Source organism: Python bivittatus, unplaced genomic scaffold (assembly GCF_059951505.1).
Source record: "Python bivittatus isolate LINGU-HERP-01145 unplaced genomic scaffold, Pbiv_v1 ctg000060_np1212, whole genome shotgun sequence".
In the NCBI taxonomy this organism is placed as follows: domain Eukaryota; kingdom Metazoa; phylum Chordata; class Lepidosauria; order Squamata; family Pythonidae; genus Python; species Python bivittatus.
The window spans coordinates 15,183,816-15,205,322 of record NW_028277044.1 but is presented as its reverse complement, the minus strand read 5'-3'; the positions used below and the strand labels follow the sequence as shown (position 1 = coordinate 15,205,322).

Genomic DNA, 21,507 nt, shown 5'->3' with positions numbered 1-21,507 from the left:
CCCAAGGCTCAATGGAATTATTATTAGTATAAGTTAAAGTGGTATTTATTAAATTATTTTCGTATAATAAATGTTTGGGGGTCAATGAACAATCTGAAACTTCATGAAGGGGTCGATGAATTGAAGAGTTTGGGGACCTCTGCTCTATGGGAACAAGAAAAAAACCGCAAAATAAAAGATTATTAATGTTATTATTAGTCTGAAAAGACGCAACCAGAATCCTAACATTTAAAAAGGAATGGCGTCATGAGATGATGTAACTGAGTGGCGGTCCGACAAATCAGGGACAAATTATATTCGCTTTCTTGGATGTCCTCTGTGAGAAAAGAATCCAATTATTGTTCTATGGGAAAAAGAAGGGGGAAAAACCCGCAAAATGAAATTTCTCCTTGGGGCTTGCCGGGATCTATCCATTTGCGTTCCCGGAACCTCTTTGTTGTGAAAAGGTTGTTGCACGACGGAAGGTGTTCAGTGTTGCGCCGTCCGGGCTGCGGGGCATTATGGGGGCCTGCGTTTGAAAACCGTTTCTTTTCTTTTCTTTTCCTCCCCTTTCCCTCTCCCTTCGGCGGGTTTGATTAAAATGGCGCCCTAAGGCACGGGCCAGTGAAGCGCCGGGTTGGGCGGCTCGGGGAGTGGCCCTGCGAAGAGGAAGGAAGGGAGGGAGGAGGCCGCGCTCCCTGCCCCCGCCCCCCCCTCCGCGCGCGAGGATGGCGAGCCCGGACCAGAAGTCCCCCAACGTTCTGCTGCAGAATCTCTGCTGCCGCATCCTGGGCAAGGGCGAAGGTAACTGTCTGGCTCTCCTTCCCCCCAGAGGGTCGCTCTCTGGGAGGAAGAGAATAAGCGGCTCCTTTGCAGCTGCCAGGGCCACTCGGAGCAACCAGGGCTTTCCGGCTTCCCTCCTCAGTAATGAGGAGGATGGTGATGTTGCAGAATACAGACGAAGCGGACCGCGGCGGGGTGGGCGAGCGGGGCAAGCAGGCTGGTTCACGTGCCCCGGCGATCCGTTGGCAGAGCGAGTGGTGCTGCTACCGAGGCACTCTTACTCCTCCCCTCGCATCCCGGCGAACCGAAGCAATGGTTCAGTGGGAGACGGAACTTAAAACGGCTACTCAGTTATGCCTCTCAGATCTGAAACTAATCACCCCCAGTCGAGGGATGATACCCCTGGGAACCGTGTTTAGTTCTAATTTGAATTTCTTAAAGGAGTGAGAGGTGGCTGATATAAGAAAAGCCAGAAAGGAGAAGGTGTAGAAAGCCAATCGTTGGTGGTTGTAAAACTGCATGTGAGCATGACTTACATGTATGGTAGACAAAAGTTATATCTGTCAATTAGCTCTGATTATTGGAAGGTGATTTCTTTTCAGTACTGGCCAAATAGCAAACTAGAAATACTGACCTATGTTTGAAATAATATATTTTTTAAAGGTGTTACTGGTTATTAGGCGGATGGACTGTTGTTGGAATGTTGATAGTGAGAAGATTCCTCAGGGCCCAGTTTCTTGTAGACTGTTACAAGATGTTAAATATCTATGATTGTGTACTACTTCCAAATATGTTAGTTCAGACATGACTTCAGTACAGTAGGTACAGGCAAAATACTTCCTAAGAAAAGGATGGAGATAGATGCATGCTGCTTAACTGAATGCAACAGGTTAGTAGAGGAGTCCCTATAACAGTTGCCAAGGGCTGTCACAAACATGTCTTCAGTCAAATGCCCAAGATGGATTAAGAAGCAGGTGAACTGGCAGATTTGTAGAAATCAAGAGATGTTCTAGGATTGTCCATGACCACTGCTTTGGGGAGAGCTGCACCAGAGACACCCAGAGCCGGCTGGCATGTCAGGAGAAATGCTGTAATAGACATGGTAGGTCATACATACAGCCCACCCAAAACAGGTGCTTGAAATCACTACCAGGGTGATGGCCAGCAGGCAGGCCAACCATGACATGCTCTTTCAAATGTGGCATAATGGCACATGAAAAAGGACTCCCAGGCTATGTGCCAGAATTAACTGCATCCTTGCTCAGAAGAGGCTACTTACAGTCAGAAACCAGTCCCCTAGATTTTAACGTGGAAGTCATTCCAGAAGATTACTAGGTGCCACTCCAGATCAAGGGATGGCCAGCTGTGACCTACAGAGTCTTTGGAGAAGAAAATGTCACTAATGTCTAAAGCCCTTATTCCAGACTAGCCATTGAACAATGAATGTGCCTGAGGCTGGCTTAATAAAGAAGCTTCCCTAAATCCAACTGCCTGTCCAGAGTGAGACTACAGTATAACTTAATACTTTTACCTCTAGTAAGGAAACCCAGAAGGGGCACTTGATTAAGTTCATCCATAAATAGCTTTCCTCTTGAGGTTTAAATACGCAGAGAAGGTTTTGGTCCAAAGTTTTTGTCATAATGAGTTCTATTATTCAACAAACATTTTTCATACCAGTTGTGTCTTACAAGTTGTAATCTAGTAATGTACCTCAGATGGCATCTGAAAAGTTAACTAAAAGGAGAAGGGGTTTCCCTTCTTTTGGCCTTGCTTCTAAGTTCCTGGTCAAAATGCAGAAAAGGGTAGTGGAGATGAAGGCCATTTCTGTGGCATTCACTCTGGACTATGCTGGCTGGTGCGCAGATTGGGAGAGCCTAAACCCACTGCTTAAACCTTCTGGAAACTATTATGAAAAACCTTACCTCGGTAATCCTTTTTTTTTTTTTTAATGAAAATAATCCAGGACAAATTGCTTACCTAGGAGTAAACTATAGCTTTGATCTTAAGGCTGGCCATAAAAGTCTCTGTGATACAGAGTAATAGATCATATCTGTCCTCTTAGCTTCCCCGCTCCCTGTTCTTGAGATTGGTTATTTCTGTACATAAAAAAAGACTTTTGATCAATGTACTGTACTTCATAACCTTGCCATCTTTTGCTGTATTGAATGAGTTGTAGCTGCTCATTACAGATCACTCATTCCATTCTTCAAAAGTGAAGGGCAGCTAATTTTTGCAGGCCAGTGCAGATTTGCTAACCTGTTGTGCAACTCATATATGTAATGGAATTGGAGTATGCTTGGCAGAAAGATCAGGGATCATATTGGGAGCTGTGGGATAAAGAATTTTTTTAAAAGCCTGGAACACAAGATAACTCTGTTATGTTCTATTGCATTGTGTTGCTATTGAATAAGGCATGCCAGAAACCAGTCCTGGTAATGGTAGCACTCATGATTGGGCAGTGACCTTTAGAAAGAATGTTCCTCTTAATTCCATGAAGCTTCTTTTTATAGGGTTTGCTTTCCACTTATTTCAAAACTTGTTTGAAGAGCTGGGGTCTTTAAACGGATTAATCATTATTTTTTTACTTCAGTAAAATGGTGTTTTCAAGCAGCTGGGTGGCTGGAGTAAAAGGAATATGGACTAGGAGTCAGACCTTCTCTATAGAGGCCTCCACATTGTGGAACATTGTGAAAGTTTGGCTCTATCCCTCATGTTGTTTTCGAAGGCACTAATTTGTTTGTTTGTTTGTTTCAGCGGGCCTTTAGGATTTGCTATGGTCAGCATTTAATTTAAATGTACAATGATGTGTTGTATGATGATGTATTTTAATGCTTTGTGTTGTACACACCGCCCTCACTGTGGCTTACAACATACCAAAATATAATAAAACATTCATGATAAAGAGAAAATACTCTGCAGTTTCATAAACAGAGACACTGTAGCCAGGTTCTCCTGCTCCAGAATGATGAGCAGGAGTTTGCTACCCTAAACAAGGCTGCTGGCTGACAGCCTGCTGATGCAGTGTGAGAGAACTAATGATACTTTGCGTTACTTATCACCATGGCATAGGCCTGAACTTATTCTAGATCAGTTTTGGCTTTTGATCCTTCTCCATGTACATACTAGATGTCATTTCTGATGCTTCATCTCCCCAAGCTTCTTAAGGTGTGCCCCAGGATTGGTGCATAGAAATAAATTGCTCATGGGCAATTTTGTCAGAGAGCCCAGATTGCCTTCTGTTCCTGGAAGCTAACCGACTGTTAGTAGAACTGTCAGATCATTAGAAGACTCCTCAAGTACCATCTAAAAACCTGGATCATGAGGTGCTTGGAGCTGATTCTTTTACAAATGGTACTGATAAATTAAGTAGCTTTCCTCTTTTTCTGTTGCACACATTATGTAATGTAGAGAGGACAATGTTTGGAAGGTCAGAGGCCACAACCTGGCTTCCTGTAATGGGCAGAAGGAATAACAGTGAGGAACAGGAGGAAAAGCTGTAATCAAGACAATGGTCTGATAAAATAAATCTGAGTCCAGGCAGTACTCTTAACCCGAATAAGTGTCTCAGACAAAAGCCTCCCTAGTTTTCACAAAAATAAAAAGTGGGGTGGGGGGAAGGGTATTGAGACTTGCAAGATTAATGTCAACCCTTCCAGGTAGACCAGATTAGGAGACCAAAGGTCATGCATGCTAATACTGTACTATATTTATTATAAGGTTATAGTAACAGAATCTTGAGCCTGAGCCTGTTTCTCCCTATCTAGACCCTGACAGCTTCCACTGGACCCGGGTAGAGAAGCACAACTGATATCATCAGTATATTGATGATGCCTCATCCCAAACCAACAGTTGTCCTCTTCTAATGGCATTATGTAAGTGTTACAAAGGATGAGGGGAGAGGGCCAAACCCTCTAAAAGCTCCATTACAGAGCACTTAAGGTGCCAATATCTCCCCCTGCCACTACTGATTGGATGTACCCACCTAGGTAGGAGTAGAACCACTATAAAACTATGCCTCCAATTCCCAACCTTCACAGGCAGTTGAGAAGAATACTGTGGTTCACAGTATTGAAGACTGCTGAGAGATGTAGGAGGACAAGGAAGGTTGCGCTCCATCTAAGTCCTGCCACCCATGAGAGTGACCAACACCACTTCTATAGGATGCCTTGGCCTGAATTCAGACTGCCATAGATCCAGATAGTCTATTTCCTCTAGACTAAGTAACTAGGCTCAACAGACTTCACAAAGGAGGTTTGGTTGGAATAGTTGTTCATTTAAACTGGGTCCAGGCCTGGCCTCTTGAGGAGTGGATGGACTAGCACTCCTTCCAGAGCTGCTGGAGTCTTCCATTAATGAGAAGTATTAACTATATTCTGGATTCAATCCCCCACCACTACCCCAGTAACATCACAAGACAAATGCAAGTGATTTTATCTACAAAATGTTTGGCCAGAACTGCAACTTAAACTTCCATCCCAGCCTTGCCTAAAAGGGCCTTGATTGACCTTCCACAGATGCAGTAAAATGGGAGAAATGGTTCCACTTTGCCACTCATGTTGTCACAAAGTAGAGTTGAGCTTGTATCTTGATCTGACCATACTCATTTTTTGTTTTCCACCAGCATCACTGTAGGCATCTCTTTATTTGCTTCATTTTCTGAAGTTCTTCTGAAAATCAAGGGGCTTGTTGGGATTGGCAGATGAGGAGAGGCTGCCCAAGAACAACCCTGTCAGATGCCCTGGTTGCTTCTGTGTTCCAGAACCTAACAAGACAATCTACACAATTGCCTTTCAGTTTGCTGAGAAAATCCCTAAACAGGGTCTGGGCCCCTTCTGGATCCACTGGGCATTTTTCAACTGGGTCCTCCACCCCATGGAGGTTAGTGGCTCCAGGTAACCCCATTATCATGAGAAAGTGATCTGTCCATGACAAGGGATGGACAGAAATATTCTCCAAAAGCAGATCATCTCATCTGTTCCAAAGTAAAGGCCAGATCTAATATGTGGCCAGCCATGTGGATTAGACTGGTGATGAGAATAACATTTAGTTTCTTGAAAGGAGAGGTGCTATTAACTGGTATGGACTTTACCAAAACATTTTATACATAGCTGGTATATAGAAATGAGTAGATGGAGATTAAGGCACACCATTAAACTGAGAAGGTAGGGGAATGTTTAGTGGAATTAATCTGAGGAATACTTTGCCAATGTTGCCAGTGAAATGAAATACTGTATGTACTGATACATTTTTGCTGCCAACAGTACTGCAGTGTAAGTCCTTTTGCAGTGTTACCTGACCTGGGTGACATGCAGTGAAATCCTATACAGTATGCATCTTCTTAAAAATGTATCTTATACAAGTAGATACTAATCCCAAGTTACTGAGTATGTACAGAAATATATTATTTTGATTTTCAGGAAAAAAAACCCCTTGTGTTGGCAAATAGCTGCCTAGAGCAAAAAATAAGACAAAATAAACATCCCAAGAACATGAAAATAATTTCTTTTTGGATATCAGATTTTGAGATCAAAATGAGAGCAACTCCCGCAGGCATTTGCATTAGAACCACACTGACAGGGAGAGGGTGTTACTTGGGTTGCTTATGTGGAGGGTGCACTGGAACATTCACACAGGAGTTTTAATCACAGAGTTACTTAAGTGACCAAACACTGTACAAGTGATTATGTTCTGAAAACATCCTTAGCTGGCAAACTGGTAAAGAGGAGAAAAGGTATAGAAAGGGGAAGAAAGAAAAAAAAGTAGGTGATGGTTTAATTTAGCCAGTCTTGATGGAAGGTTGGGATATCTGGGCAGACATTCAAATTTAATTCAGAGCCTGAGTTAATGGTATTTTCAAGGGTGAGATCTGCTACCAAAATGTGTTGTATTAAAATCCTAGTTTGACTGTGCAGCGAGACTAAAATACAAAACTTGTGCCTGATGTCCTGCTGCTGAAATAGGTGCATATCTGAGTAGGCAAGAAGCAAGTCAAGACTGGAGGAAAGTATATATTTTAGGCAGAAGGGAAAACACAACTCTCAAGGCACATGCTTTGGTTTATATAATGTGCTGTGGTATACAATTTGCTAACTGCAGTTTTTGCAAGACTAAGACGCTACTGTTATAATAGATATTGTAGAAGACTGTGAAGATGGTCATAGCCATACTATGAAGACAGTTGCCTGTTTGGACCTTCTCATATGATGATGATGATGATGATGATGATGATGATGATGATGATGATGATGATGATGATGATATGCAATAGGTGGATAAAAATGCCAAATCCAGCCAAACATCTGGCTGACTATGTGACCAACAATAATAATAATAGTAATAATTATATTTCTTTTATAATTTTTAATTATTGTAACAATATTTGTGTGCCTAGAACTTTGCAGAATGCAAGAGGCCTTTGTCTTTTGAGGGACTGAAAGGGGGTAAGGGATGAGAAAGTGGAGATAGTGAAGATAGTGAATATGCAAGGGTATATCTGGACTCAAAAGAGAGGAAGCAGGGAAAGCCATGGATAGCTTTTGAAATATGGGCAGGAAGGGAAATGTGATGAAAATAAATGATTTTGCTGGTAGAAACCTTGATAAAAGTGAGGAACAAGAGTGAAGCAATGGAAGACCAGGAAAAAAGAGAAAGAAAACGCAATGGTCACCTTAATTGGAAGCTTGAGGCAGGCAACCAGAGGTTTAAAGCACATCAAAATAGGAGGAATACTATGATCTAAAGCAAACTATTTACAGAAATAGCAAGATGAACCATTAAAGCTTCTCCTCTTTCTTTTGAAGAGAACCTAACATATGCTTGAAGGCTCAAGACCTTGGATTCAGGCACTCAGATTTTCCTAGTTTTTTCTAAATTTACTTCTGGCCTTAAATACAGTTGTTTAAATATTACCAATCATTCAGGTAAATGTTTTAATACATGATTTTTTTTTTTATCGATTGTGTGCGCCATCAAGTGATTGTCGACTTTTAGCAACCACACATTTAATTTAATTACATCCTCATATTTTTAGAAATTTCTAGAAAGCACTGGCTATGACAATTGGAATCCTTTATTTTGGGGAATCTTTTCCATTTTAACTTTATTGTAGTCTCTAATATTTCCTTTGCAATTTCCCAGAGGATTTGCCGAGAACTCCTTCTAGGCTTTGAAATATATATACCAAACAATGGAGTGCAAATTCTTCTAATACATTAATGGAACAGAAGGAAATGTATATTGCGGAATAGGTGGTAAAGAACAATCACCACTAATCATTAGGGAAACATGGTTTTATAGCAATTAATGTGAAAGCACACATGATTTAAATTGCTAAAAAATGTGTTAGGAATACGCCCTCATCAAATTGATAATGTATGCTCTTTGCTGTATGCACTTTGAGATCAGAATAGCATTTAATAATATACTTAATTTTTTGGAGAATGTTCTGTAAATGTGTTCATTAAGAGCTTCTGCCAGGATAGTCAAACAAAGACATAATCTTAAAATTATGATCATTCTCATAAGTTTTTGTTTGCTCCCTCCCCCCCCCAAGGTGAAGTTTCTGAAATCTGTGAACAAGCATACATATGTTTTTGGGTATATTATAAATGGCTTTCTTATTAACTTTAAAATATATGTGCTTGCATTGTTTGTGTTGTATATTCATGAGATGCAATTAATTCATTTAAATAAGAGTTTTCCAGGTAATAAAAGTTAGGGGGTGGTTGAGGGTGTTTTTCTTCTATTATGGTTATGGTTATAGCGAATGTTAATATGATTAGATCTCTGTTTAATTTTTGTTATTGAGACATAGTTAAGCCCCAATGTATTAAGTATGGCTTGAAAATTAATGTAACAAGAGATAAGTTAAGAACATGCAGAATAGATCTTAATTTTGCTTGCTTTTCTGTGTATTGGCTTGTGTCAGCTTGTGAAGTCCATTAGGTTCCGCAAGATGGAAGCTTGTTTTTCAAGATATCAGCTCATTCCCTCTGCTTTTGGCAACGTCATTTGGCATTTACCCCCATGCATTTGGCAATCTTCATTTTGCTGACTTGGTTCTGCCAAATATGAAATGAAGTCTCTAGCAAAGACACAGAATTTAAAGACCAGATGGTGAAGGGAATGTATTTCATCCCAAAGATCACATTAGTTTAAAAAAAGAAAGCAAGCTTGGATATTACTGTATATTCTTTTCTCCTCTCAAATCTACAGCTTGGCACTTTTATCACTGAAATGTGCTACCTTTTTTCTTTTCTAAATTTATCAAAACAAATAAGTAAACAAAAAGCATATTAGAATCCAGGTTCTTTTTTTATATAATAATCTTTATTAAAGTTTGCAGTTACAAAGATAAAAGACTAATACAAACTAAAAAAGTAAAAAATGAAAAAAGGAGGATAGAAAGTGCAGAAAAATATAAAGAAAAACAGAAAAGAAGGAAAAATTAAGAATATAGTAAAGAAAAAGAAAAGAAATATATAAAGAAATGACTTCCCCCTTCATCATAAAAAGTACAAACAATTTCAGTAGCTTTTCACCTTTGAGAATACAACAAAAGATCTCTTCTCCCCATATCTCATCTCTTATCTATAAACAAATTCTTAAAGCCTTGTCATTCAGTCCTGGTCAGCAAAAATCCGTTAAGGGTTACCAGAAACAAGAAGATATATATTTTAACCTTGATCAAATAAACCAACTTTATATTCCTTCCCCTTGATTTTTTAGCAATCTTGATCTTTAATCTCTTTAAATAATGCCCCAGAACTTGCTTCTTTTCATTTTCTCTTTGTCTCTTCTCAGAAAATCCTTTGAAATTTTAACAAGTCTCTTTTGTAAATCCACAATAAGAAAGTTATCCAAGCCACTCTTCTGGTTTGTTATTTGTATATCCCTTTTAATTATTAAAACATCAGCCAGTTTCATTTGTATATTCAGTGTGACATCTTTTTCCATATCATTCTTATAACTTGTCATTTTTAAATTCACATTTGAATCAACCTCAGTCTCAGTCTTGTCCAGTAAAACCTGTTCCTCTTCTAGAATCTCTTTTAAATCCATTTTATCCATGATAGCAGACAATCTTAAGATTAAGTTCTGAGTCCATTGTTCCCACATATCCTTGAATTCATCCCAAGTTAAAGTATTTTGTTCCATTCTGTCTTAGTGAGTCGAACTTATGTGTTCTTCTCCTTTAATTATAATCTTTCATTCTTTCTGGTTCCCTCCAGTATCCAGCCTTCAAAATCCCATCTTATCATGTTTTTTCCCCCCTAAACAGCATTTTCCCACGGGAAGGTTTCTCATAGTTAATTTCAAAATTATTTCAAATCCCTCTGGACCCTTAATCCATTTATAACTTTCTGAAATCAAGATTCTAATCACCCTTTTGCTGTTTTTCCCCCCCCCCCCATTTTTTAAACAGTCCTTAATCTTACACTTATAACTTCTTTAACCAAAGATTGAAGGAAACTCACCCAGTGAATGTTGTAAAACGTGCTGATCTGAAGGTTCTTAATAGTTGAAAAGCAATTAAAAAGCCATTCCAAAAGTGATTAAGAAATGAAGCTCGACTTGGCTTTTTGTCCATACAGGCCATGTTAGCAGCTGTGAGCTTGATGGAACTCTGTCGATTCCCAGCCGCTCCATTCATGAGCTGACCGCAAAAACCTCAGTTCCTGCAGTGTGCTCGCGAGGAGCAGCTGTCTGGAGTGTATGTGGGCAGTCTCATGATTTCTCCTTCAGAGAGATTAAAAGCAGCCAAAATTCTGGTGAGGACATGGCGAGCTGAATGTCCTTGGAGGAGCAGGGATGGTGTTGCAGTAGAGATCAGTGACTAGAAGGTGAATTCTGACCACTTTTAATCTCTCTGGAAAAAAGAGAGGACCAATGTTCTGATGATCACTCAGTTTTTGTGAGAATAGAATACTGACTAATGAAGGAAGGAACAGTTATTATATTGAAGGCTCCAATTGTATATTTGTTTAATTCTGCATTTTTATAATGCTTTATCAGTTTCTTGTCAATCCTGTCTAACCCATAAAGACACAAATTGAAAGTTTTCTTTAAATAAAGAGCTAAAGGCTAAATACTGAATGTTCATAGTGAATTTAGGGATAGAATAAAGAACAGATGATTGGGTTCCACAAGTAATGGAAGGCAATGGCTGATAGTCTTACAAATACCAGACATTGACAGAATACAATATACTAAGCCATAATATGGTTTGATTTTGATTTACCAGATTATATGACGTCAACCATGGTGGCTTACAACAAGCTATGTCTCAGTCACTGAGAAGAGAGAGGTAATATAAAATCCCCCCACTTTTTTTTTCTTTTTGCTGTTCCATGGTATATATAGACTACAGATGCTTGTACACAGCAGAATAACATGAACATTATCAAAACATGCATTTTTATACTGATGATTACTAAAGCTGCCATTGACCAATATATACAGTTGGAGAAAAAACTGTAAAATACCCTCTACCCCACAACATCTGGGGACTCTTAACGTCTAAGCAAGGGATTGGGGAAACTGAGTGATAATTTAGTGGTAAAAACACAGTATACGTCCTCCCTCCATTCAGAATTATCCAGAATTGGATTTAAATGCATGCTCCAGCATATACAGCTGTTTTAAATCTAGCTTTGTGGTTTTCCTTGTTTCCATCAGCTTTTGACCTGAGGATTCAGCTTTAGAAGGAATAAATATATACTGCTTAATTATAAAGATTCAAGTGAACAGTACTGAAAATCAGGACATTATTTGAAGTATGAATGCTTGAAAATGCGAGCTTGTCCAAGTCAAATTGAAATTGCTATTGGAAATTATGATTTTACGCTGAAGCTATACACTCTACCTGTAACTGAAACTCCCATTTATCCCTTTAGCACAGCTCTATTTCCCTTCCTGTTTCTTCAGTTAGGAGTGGGCAACTTGTGGCTTTTAAGTTGTATGTGGTCCCCAGGACCTGACTTCCTCCCCCCCCCCAAAATAAGGATGGAAATAGAAGTCGGTACTTCTAAGAAGCAAACTACTCTAAATTTTCATTCTTAAACCGTCACCCTATCACATCTCCGAAAATCATTTCTCAGAGCTTTCCATCCTTAAAAATCCTGACCCCCATAGCAAACAGTTTTTAAAAATTGTCCTTCTTCCCCTCTCCTGGTGACACCACGTGCAGCCTTCAGTTGATTGGGGGAGTGAGTCAGTGCTGCCAGTTTTTAGAAGGTTGTCTAAATAGGAACTGAAAGATGTGTTAAGAAATCTGGCTGCTTGAATCAAACACCTGGAAAAACCCATTGTGAACCCGTTGTTTTAACACTTTGCTAACCTAGTTGATTTTTGAGCTGAATGAGTAAATGTTCCCCCATGGCAAGCCATATGGAAGATCTCAGCAAGCTAGCTTTTTTAAGTTGATATGTTCTGATTAATTACTTAACCTGGCCCTATTACAAATGGTATAACAATTAACTTATAAATAAATAATTTATTTGTCAATCCGTGTCATTGCTTCAGCTAAAGGCAGTATGTAATTGAGATTTTTTTAAAATAGATTAGAAGCTTCTGAAGCCTTGGGTTTAACTGAGAGAATGCAATGTTTCTTTCTTGGGTTTGGGATGATTGCTTTCAAAGTGATTTAGATCAGCGGGTCTGAAACATTTTGGTCTCAGGACATCTTTACATTCTTAAAAATGATTTGCAACCCCAAGGAGCTTTGGTTTATATCTATCAATATTTACTGTGTCAGAAATTAAAACTCAGAAATTTAAAAATATTTATTTGACTTCATGGACCCCCTGAAAGAGTCCCCAGACTATACTTTGAAAACTGCTGATTTAGATCAAAGGTCTTGGCTGTAAAGAAACATTCATGCTGCTATATTACCAAGGCTTAGTTTTTAAGGGACTTCTTTCTATCTGTTTAGTAATACATGTGATGTCATGGCTTCCAGGTCTTGAAAAAACTAAATTCAGTCTCCGCTCAGCCATGAATCTCTTTGGGCAACACTGAGCTGTTCATTATCAATTTAATCTAAGTTCCAAGATTGTTTGGAAGATAATATGGGTGGGAAAAAAGATGTGTCTTATCTTGAACTCCTTGAAGAAAGGCAAGATACAAATGATTAAATAAAATACGATGAAATATTAACAATCTAACTGTGATTTCATTTCAGCTGATGTAGCTCAGCAGTTTCAGTATGCGGTGCGAGTCATTGGAAGTAACTTTGCCCCTACAGTTGAGAGAGATGAATTTCTTGTGGCAGAAAAAATTAAAAAAGAACGTAAGTTTATTTTGATTTTGTTTTTTAATGGATATTTGTTTTTGATAAGGTTTGTGCTGCTACTAAATTGTACTTGATCAGATTCACTTTGCTACTTATCAGTGCTGCATTATTGCCCCAGTAATTTTTATAAAACATAAGTACAATTTAATATATTTTAATATGAACATATCACAGCTGAAATCAGTAGATGAGAAAACATAATGCGGAGCAAACGTTTTTATCTACTTTTAAAATTCTTTTTCTAATATAACTTATAACTACTGTAGTGAAGAAAATATGAAATGACAATCCTAGCAGGGATATAAATTTGATGCACTCCTGATGAGTCTCAGAGTTTTGTACTTCCTTTGCTGTTTCCCATCATATCTGATGCTTATTGAATATGAAATCCAAAACTTCTGAGGGCACCCGATTGATTTCTGGCTCAGATAATATTTGCCATAATTATTGTCAATAACACATGAAAAGATCTGAGATGCAGAAGAGATTCTAACTTGAGCAGCTATAAATAATGAGGAAAGGGGTAAGAAGTATTAAGAAGCTAGCATGCAAAAATATATACAACTCCCTTAAAGTAAGCCCAGCTGAATTTGAGGGAATTTAGAGCAGGCTTAAACTAACAACCATGACCACAACAACAAATTAAACTTGTATCCCGCCTGACTCTCAGTGACTCCAGGTGGCTCACAAAAATTAAGAGGAATAAAAATGATCATATATGAGATAACTGTTGGAAAAGGTTGAATGTATGAGTCATTGGTTTTAGTGGAGTCTAGTAGAAGATGGATTCTAAATGTGAGATTATGCCTCCCCTCTTTTATTTTTCAAGCTTTTTAATGGCTTGGCATATACAGGTAGTCCTCGGGTTACGACAGCAGTTGGGACTGGGATTGCTGTCATTAAGTGATATGATTGTAAAGCATGACATCATGTGACCACATTGCTTAGCAATGGCAGTCCTGGTTGCTGTCGTAACCCTAGCACCATGTGGGTCATTAAGCGGGAAGAGGCAGGAGTTCCAGGTAAGGAGTGGGGGGGAGGGAGGTGCTGCGGGGGGGAGGGGTCCCAAAGGTGGGCGCTAGGGAGTGTGGGCAAGTGCTGGGGAGTGCAGGTAGCCTGGTGAGGGCCTTGAGCAGGTGCTTGGGAGCACAGGTGGGCCAGCGAGGGGCGCAGGTGGGCACTGGGGAGCGCAGCCAAGCCAATGAGGGCGTCAGGTGGGATGGTGAGGGCCGTGGGCAGGCCAGTAAGAGGTGTGGGCACTAGGGAGCATGGGTGGGTGCTAGGGAGCGCGGGCAGCTCGGGGCCACAGGTGGGCGGAGGGTGCTACAAAGTATGAGATCCCAGGGATCTCATACTCTGTGGTGGAACTCCTCAGAAGAAAAAGTGGCATGAACAACTTACAGGAGAGACTTGCAACCTTCCCTGCTGGCTTCTGCACTGACTTTGCTTGTGGGAAGCTGGCAGGGAAGGTCACAAATGGCGATCACGTGACCACAGCTTGCTGCGATGTTGTAATTGTGCGATCACATGACCACAGGGACCTTGTGACAGCCGCAACTTCATGGACTGGTTGTAAATCTCCCTCATTCAGCGCCATCATAATTTTGAACAGTCGCTGAACAAGTGGTTGTAACTTGAGGACTACCTGTATTATGAGCAGTTATCCTCCCTCCCCCTGGCTCTCCCTTTAAGAATATAAACCAGTTCTAAGGTGTCCTTGGCTAGTATCTTTAATCAGACCTTTAAGACCTCAAACATGGATTTTTTCTTTCTCTTCCAAGAGAAAGTCCCTCTCCTTTGTATAGATTGCTGAAGTAGGATATTTTCTGCTGTAGTCATCCTGTTCATTCTCTGAGATGGAGGTTGCCAAAATACAAGCATTTTGCAAGGTCAGCTTTTGGCCATTATGCACTTACCTAGTTGGGGGAAGTTAGGCAGGGAGTGATGACCCTCTTTCATCCTATACAGTCCACTGTTTTCTGTGCAGAACAATAGAGTGAGCCATTTTTCTCTATTGCTACTTATGCTCTGTCAAAAGCAGGTTGGACAGTTTTGTCTTTGCATCAGGAAGTGGGGACCTGTTCCTTCATTCCTTCCCTCCTCCATGAACAAGCTAAGAAACTTAATGGGGTTACCCTTTTGACAGCTTCACTTTCTTATGTCATCCACCTTATGGCTTTGAGCGAGGATGATCTGATCTTTCAGATGCATTGTGTATCCTCATGAACACAAACTGTGACATAGGCTAATTTTATAAATCAGAAGAATTGGAAGGAACAGTTTAAAATATCATCTTTCCAACTATCTTATGTATCTGAGATGTTGTCTTTTCATTTTTACAGCAAGTGCAAGTTCCAAGGGTAAATTGCTTTATTGGAGACAGTGTACACTTGCTTGATGCTAGGGTTACCTTCTGTCTGTCTGTCTGCCTGTCAAATTTATATAGATGCCCATCTCACAAATGTGACTCTGGGCGGCATACAATAAAACATATAGTTTGCAAACTATAACTCTTGGATGACATCAAATTGTGTTTGATTCATTCAGCTGGTAACTTTTCTTTTAACCATGTAGGTAAGTAAGTGAACGATTTTTTAAAAAATATTTACATAGCATAAAAGCAAAAACCAAGTATTACATGGGTATATAGAGTTCATAATTATAAACCTTAAAAGAACAAAGAACTATTCCCGCACTTTAAGCCCTGGCATGGAAATATTTTTGGATTTATTTTAAGCAGTGTCAGATGCTTAAATATTGGAATTAGGATGAGTTTATTTACAATGACTCTTAATCTTGGTGAAGAAGTAACTTCTGCATTTCCATTTTGGAAATTTATGTCATGTCTTCTTCAAAGCAGTACCACAAAGGTTATAATAGAGGCAAGTAATATCTGGTATAAGTATTTGTGGTTTCCCATTCATTTTGCGCATTATGTTGCATTTTTATGTAAGCAAGGTAGCTCTTTTGAAGAGATAATCTTTATGCAGAAAAACCTTTATCTAGCACTTAGATCATATATATAACTCTAAGTAGCAGGTTCTTCTGTATGAATGTATGAATAGATGTATATTTTTGCTTCTTAATACAACATAAATGTGTTTCCTACACGTGAACAATATTGAGGTTAAAACAAATTATGATGTAATAGGAACTGTTGGAGGTCATCCTTGTAATATAAATAAACAGAAATCTATATGGCAGTAAAGCACCCAATAGCAATGCCACTTGCCTCCAAAGAGCTTATTGTATAATGTGTCCATGCTGAGTAAAACAGTATTTGCTTCAAAATACTGCCCCTAAAATGCCTTTCTCTATTACAGTTGTGCGCCAAGGAAGAGAAGAAAATGCTGCTGTATTTTCAGAGCTCTATAGAAAACTTTATTCACAGGTAAAAGAATGAACTTTCTGCTAGGGCTGTGCAAAGCATTTACAAAGCCATTAGCAAAATGAAGCACCTCTCTTGGAAGCATTAAAGCAGGCTGGCCTCTGCAGAGTTCACATTTGCTTTTGCTACTGCAAAAGCTGCCCCAGTTGTTTTTGCATGCAACAATCTCAACAGAAGTGCTGTCTGTGGAAGCATATACAGACAACCACAGGAACCTTGTGAAATATGTGGCCCCTTTGACACTTCAGAGCGAGATACAGGTAGTCCTCAAGTTACGTCCATTGTTCAGTGACCATTCAAAGTTACGACATTGCTGAACAAATGGTAGTTACATCTGGTTCTCAAAGTTCTAGCCATTGCAGTGCCCCTATGATCATATCATCAAAATTTGGGCACTTGGCGACCAGTCGCAGTGTTCCACACTCATGACCAGTCTGTGTCCCATGGTCACGTTGTCTGGCCCTGCACAAACTGCCTCTGCTTCAGCTCCCCCACACCCACCTATTTCACCCCCATCTCTGCCCTTTTGGCTGACCTGCACTCTGCCACCTACTGCTAACACCCCCTGACTCCACCCCCAGCATGGCAGTGTGGCAGAGCCTTGTTTGTTAATGGGAGCTTGCTGGGCCCATGGTCTGAGGGCTATTGCTCCTCGCACCAGCAGTGGAAGTTAGGACTTCTGTGTGCCTGCACTACCACCCTGCCTCCTCTGCCAGCTCCATCTCATTGCCTCCTCCCTGGCTGGGCCCAGCAAGCTCTCCAACAGATGAGGCTCTGCCCCCTGTGCATCCCAGGACTGTGACCTTGCCCAGTGCCTGGATCCTGGGCCAGCAGCAGGAGGAAGAAGACAAAGGTCAGCTGGGGGCAGTGGCGGCGGCAGGGGTAGGTGGCAGAGTACAAGGTGGCCAAAAGGGCAGAGATGGGGGGAGATAGGTGGGTGGGTGGGAGGAGTTGAAGCAAAGGCAGTTCTCACAGGCAGGAGAAGTGTGAGGTCTCGCCTAAAGACCATACGGTCCTTGCCTAACGACTGCAACCTGGACTGCCCAAACTGCCATTGCTAGGCAGCATGATCACATGATGTTTTGCTTAACAACTGTTTCGCTTAGCGATGAAAATTCCAGTCCCAATTAGGGTCATAACCCAAGGACTACCTGTACATCATTTGTACTAAAGTAATTGCTTTGCAGAGCCTTATTCCCTGCAATACCAGTTTGATCATAATTTTTAGTCTTGGTTTTGGAAATCTATAGTGTTCCCTTATGTTCTGCAAATACTGTAATGAAATCTTGCTGTTATGAAAATAAAATGAATAGCAATTATTTTAGTTTCCCAAAATGACTTTTTATGGAAAGGTCTTAGATCATCAAGAAGTATTTTTCTTTTTCTTTTTATGTTAAACTTATCTCCCCACTCTATTTTTAAATTAATGTATATTGATTAATTGATCATACATTTCTTCAGTCCCTTAAATGATGTTGGCTTTATTTTAATCCTTTTTTTGGTACATGATGTCTAGGATTCCTTAAACAAACTATATGTGATAATTGATAATGCAATTAAACTCTTATATACATAAGAAAATAAATTATTCCTTGACATAGTTGCGTTCTTTCTTTCAGTGGAGGAGGCTGCTAAATAATTTTGAGATTCTGAAAATAGTAAAAAGGCTGATTAATGCAATTGCTCCTGAGCAGCTAATGACTCTGAGAGATTATTGGTCTTTTCTTTAACCCCAGATTAGTTGTCATATCTTATCTTGCAGAATTAGATCATTTAAACAAGCCTTGGAATGTCCTGGCAAGGGTGTGTCTTATTCTAGTAGGAATCCTCCATTCCTGATGCTTGGTGTCAGTTTTTCTTTGCATGGTTATGATAGGTAGTTCATCGAAACAGTTCAGTGCACACGATCTATCCACTTGGTTTTACTAGCATCATCAAATCTGGACAAGTAGATAATGGAAATGGAAGAATTTGATGGCAGGTCTTTTTGTGTCCACACACATACATATATAAAATTATTGTGACAATAGTTTTGTATGTCTTTAATTGATTTATTCTCTTTGAAGCTGGCTGAGTGATTGGCTGCTTCCGTAGAACCTAAAGACCAGTTTTGCAGAAGTGAACAAAGACTGGTTAGATTTCTTGGAACTCTGGGTTACCTATTTATGCTATTCTGAAATGATAAGGCAAGCAATACTTGCTTTGCTCTTGAATAAGTAATTTTTTTATATTTTGAAGTCATGTGGTCATATTTAATTGTTGCCTCTTGTCATAGGGCATTTTGAAAAACAGATGGTCAATCCTCTACCTCCTGCTTAGTCTCAGCGAAGATCCGCGTAAGCAGTCAAACAAGGCAAATCACATTTTTAATTTTGTGTATTATGTATATATGTATGTATGTATGCGTAGACATTAACTTTTAAACCAAATTTGATGTGGTTTACAAAATGTACAGTTTTGTAATGTGGTTTATGAACTATAAAATAAAATTTGTAATGTGGTTTACAAAATTTAACATGGAATTTTCTTAAATATTTGAAACTCATTGACTTGTCGTTTTTATGAGCTAAATGACAAGCCAGTGAATTTCAAATGTTTAAGAACATTAAAATGTTTTTAAATGACTGGTTAAATAATTTAATATATTTATTCTCTTGGTTGCTAAAAACTTCACTGAAGTTAATAGCAAGTGAGTCTTTGAATGTATGTCATACTTGGACTGCAACTGCAGAAAAGGCCCCTTTTTTCATTACAACAAATCTTGTGTCTGCTAGAAGTAGTAGCTGGCAAATAGCATCAGCTGATGATCTTACTGTGTCAGCAAACAAATGTATGAGGAGCAAAAAGGTGTTATCAAGTATGATATTTCTACAATCCACAATTTAGATGTTTAGTCAGTTGTCACTGGAAAGTTAGGAGAGACTTAATGTATTGAATGTAATGAAGATATCTAAAATATCCATGGAAAATTTGGATTTGGCTCTAGGAGTATTTTATTACTCTTAAATTATTTTAGATGCATAGTTAATAAAAACATAAATAAACCTAAACATCCTGCTTCTGACTGTTAGATGGGTGTTTCTTAAACATATCAGGGTCAGAACATCAAATATTTTCTTAAATGAGAAATACTTATGATTATAACTTTTAATGGAATGTATGAGCTTACACATATATTTCATTATTGTCTGCATGAGATTTGTTAAAGAAGGTGTAACATTCAACCTATTTCAGTTTTGGTACTGGTTGTAGTGAGTGCTGAAAATCCACTTTCACGAACATATGTTGAAGGCAAAGGTCCTTCGGTGCCTTTTTGCTTAAAAGCTGGTATTCTCTGAAATTTCATCCAGAAGTCTAGGGATATGTTTTCTTTTCTTTTTGTTTTAAATCTGGCATTTGAAGAGAGAACTGCAGAAATGTCTTCTTCATTCATGGGTAGGATAATGTTTAGCTAGTAAGATGAAACCTAAAAACCAGTTGTTGGATTATGGGGTCGTTCATGGTGTATCTTCACCATTGGTGCTCTGCAGAACTTAGTTTAAGAAACACTGATATGGATGATGCTTTAGACTATGATTATTGTATGAGGTTTCCTTAAAATGTGGGCCTTCTTTTCTTTCAAGGTTTCAAATTTTGCTAACCTATTTGCTCAAGCTCTGCCACGGGATGCTCACTCAACTCCTTACTACTATGCTAGGCCTCAGAGCCTTCCTTTGAATTACCAAGACCGGAATGTCCAGCCTGGCAGTATGGGAAGCAGTGGGATCAGTAGCATAGGGATGTATGCTCCAAATGGGCCAACGCCAACTCCACCAACGTTTCTTCCAGGGTAAAGGAAACTTGTGCATCTTATTTTATTTATTCTTTTATTTAATTTGATTTTGGCACTGCCTGACTCCAGAATGACTCTGGGTGGCTCACAATATAAAAACGATACAAATGCAATAAAATAAATAAAAAATACAAAAATAACAATAGCAATCCAGACAACTAACATCAACGTATATATAATATATATCTAACACCTTTAACAAAGGGGATTCTATCCACCCTACCCCAAGGTTTGTGAGAACAGCCTGGTCTTTAAAATCTTGTGGAATGCCATCAAGGTGGGAGCTGCCCAGGTCTCAGGGGGGAGGGCAGAAGCCACAAAAGAGAAGGTGTGCTTCCTGGGTCCAGAAAGATAAACTAACTATGACATTTTACCATCTTATAGATAGCAATTCAGAGGATTCTATTTCAATAAATAGCCTTTGAGTAACAGTAAAGGTATGCCATCAAATAATTCTAAGTGGAGAGAGGGGTGCCACCACTCTCATGGCCTTCAGGAAGAGTGTGTAATCTTGGCTATGCCAGATGGCCTGGGGGCCAAATGGGGGCTCACGCCTGCGGAATTGGCTTGTGGGGTAATTGATTCTAACCCCCCCCCATCATCTTGAATGTTTTTAGTCTTTTTATGTATAGGATTTTTTTATATTGTCTGACTTTTTAACTAATTAATGTGGGTATTTATATTTTTAATTGTTTTCAGGTTTTGTTCTAACTGTGAGCTGCCCAGAGTCACCCTCCAGAGGAGATGAGTGGCGTACAAATTTAATAAATAAATAAATAAATATTCCTAAATAGACTACAGCTATTACTTCTGACTTAATATCATAGTTAACTTAGTATGTAGTCTACCATTGAGGTTCCTCTTGAGCTCTAGAAGGAGAATTTATTATAATTAATTATTTCAGGTTAGGTTTTTTCTGTATTTTAAATTTTTTACTTGTGTTTTATTGCTCTGGACCACAAATACATTATTTCATTTGATTTGATTTGAACATTGTTAAATCTGGCTTACACTTGTGTTTTTACTTTTTAAGGTAGCTTCCACTAAAACCATTACATTAATGATAATTTTAAAAATACAACAGTAAAAGCAATTGAAAATTGAAACAGCAAAGCAACTGAAAATAAACTGTAGGGAATAAAAAACATAATTATCAAAAAGCCAGAGTAAAAAGAGAGGCTTTTGCTTGGTGCCAAGATGACATCAGAGAAGGAACCACTTGGAAGAATATTC

General features: G+C 39.1%; 1 protein-coding gene across 1 annotated transcript in view; it reads left to right on the top strand.

Moving 5' to 3' along the window:
• Nucleotides 1-584: 584 nt before the first annotated feature.
• TUBGCP3 (tubulin gamma complex component 3) overlaps nucleotides 585-21,507 on the top strand; it is a 67,388-nt gene continuing 46,465 nt past the window's right edge. Inside the window, exons 1-5 of the mRNA XM_088136522.1 lie at nucleotides 585-783; nucleotides 12,944-13,051; nucleotides 16,378-16,445; nucleotides 18,718-18,795; nucleotides 20,066-20,271. Coding sequence (XP_087992648.1) covers nucleotides 708-783; nucleotides 12,944-13,051; nucleotides 16,378-16,445; nucleotides 18,718-18,795; nucleotides 20,066-20,271 — 536 coding nt within the window. The 5' untranslated portion in view covers nucleotides 585-707. The remainder of the gene's footprint in view (nucleotides 784-12,943; nucleotides 13,052-16,377; nucleotides 16,446-18,717; nucleotides 18,796-20,065; nucleotides 20,272-21,507) is intronic.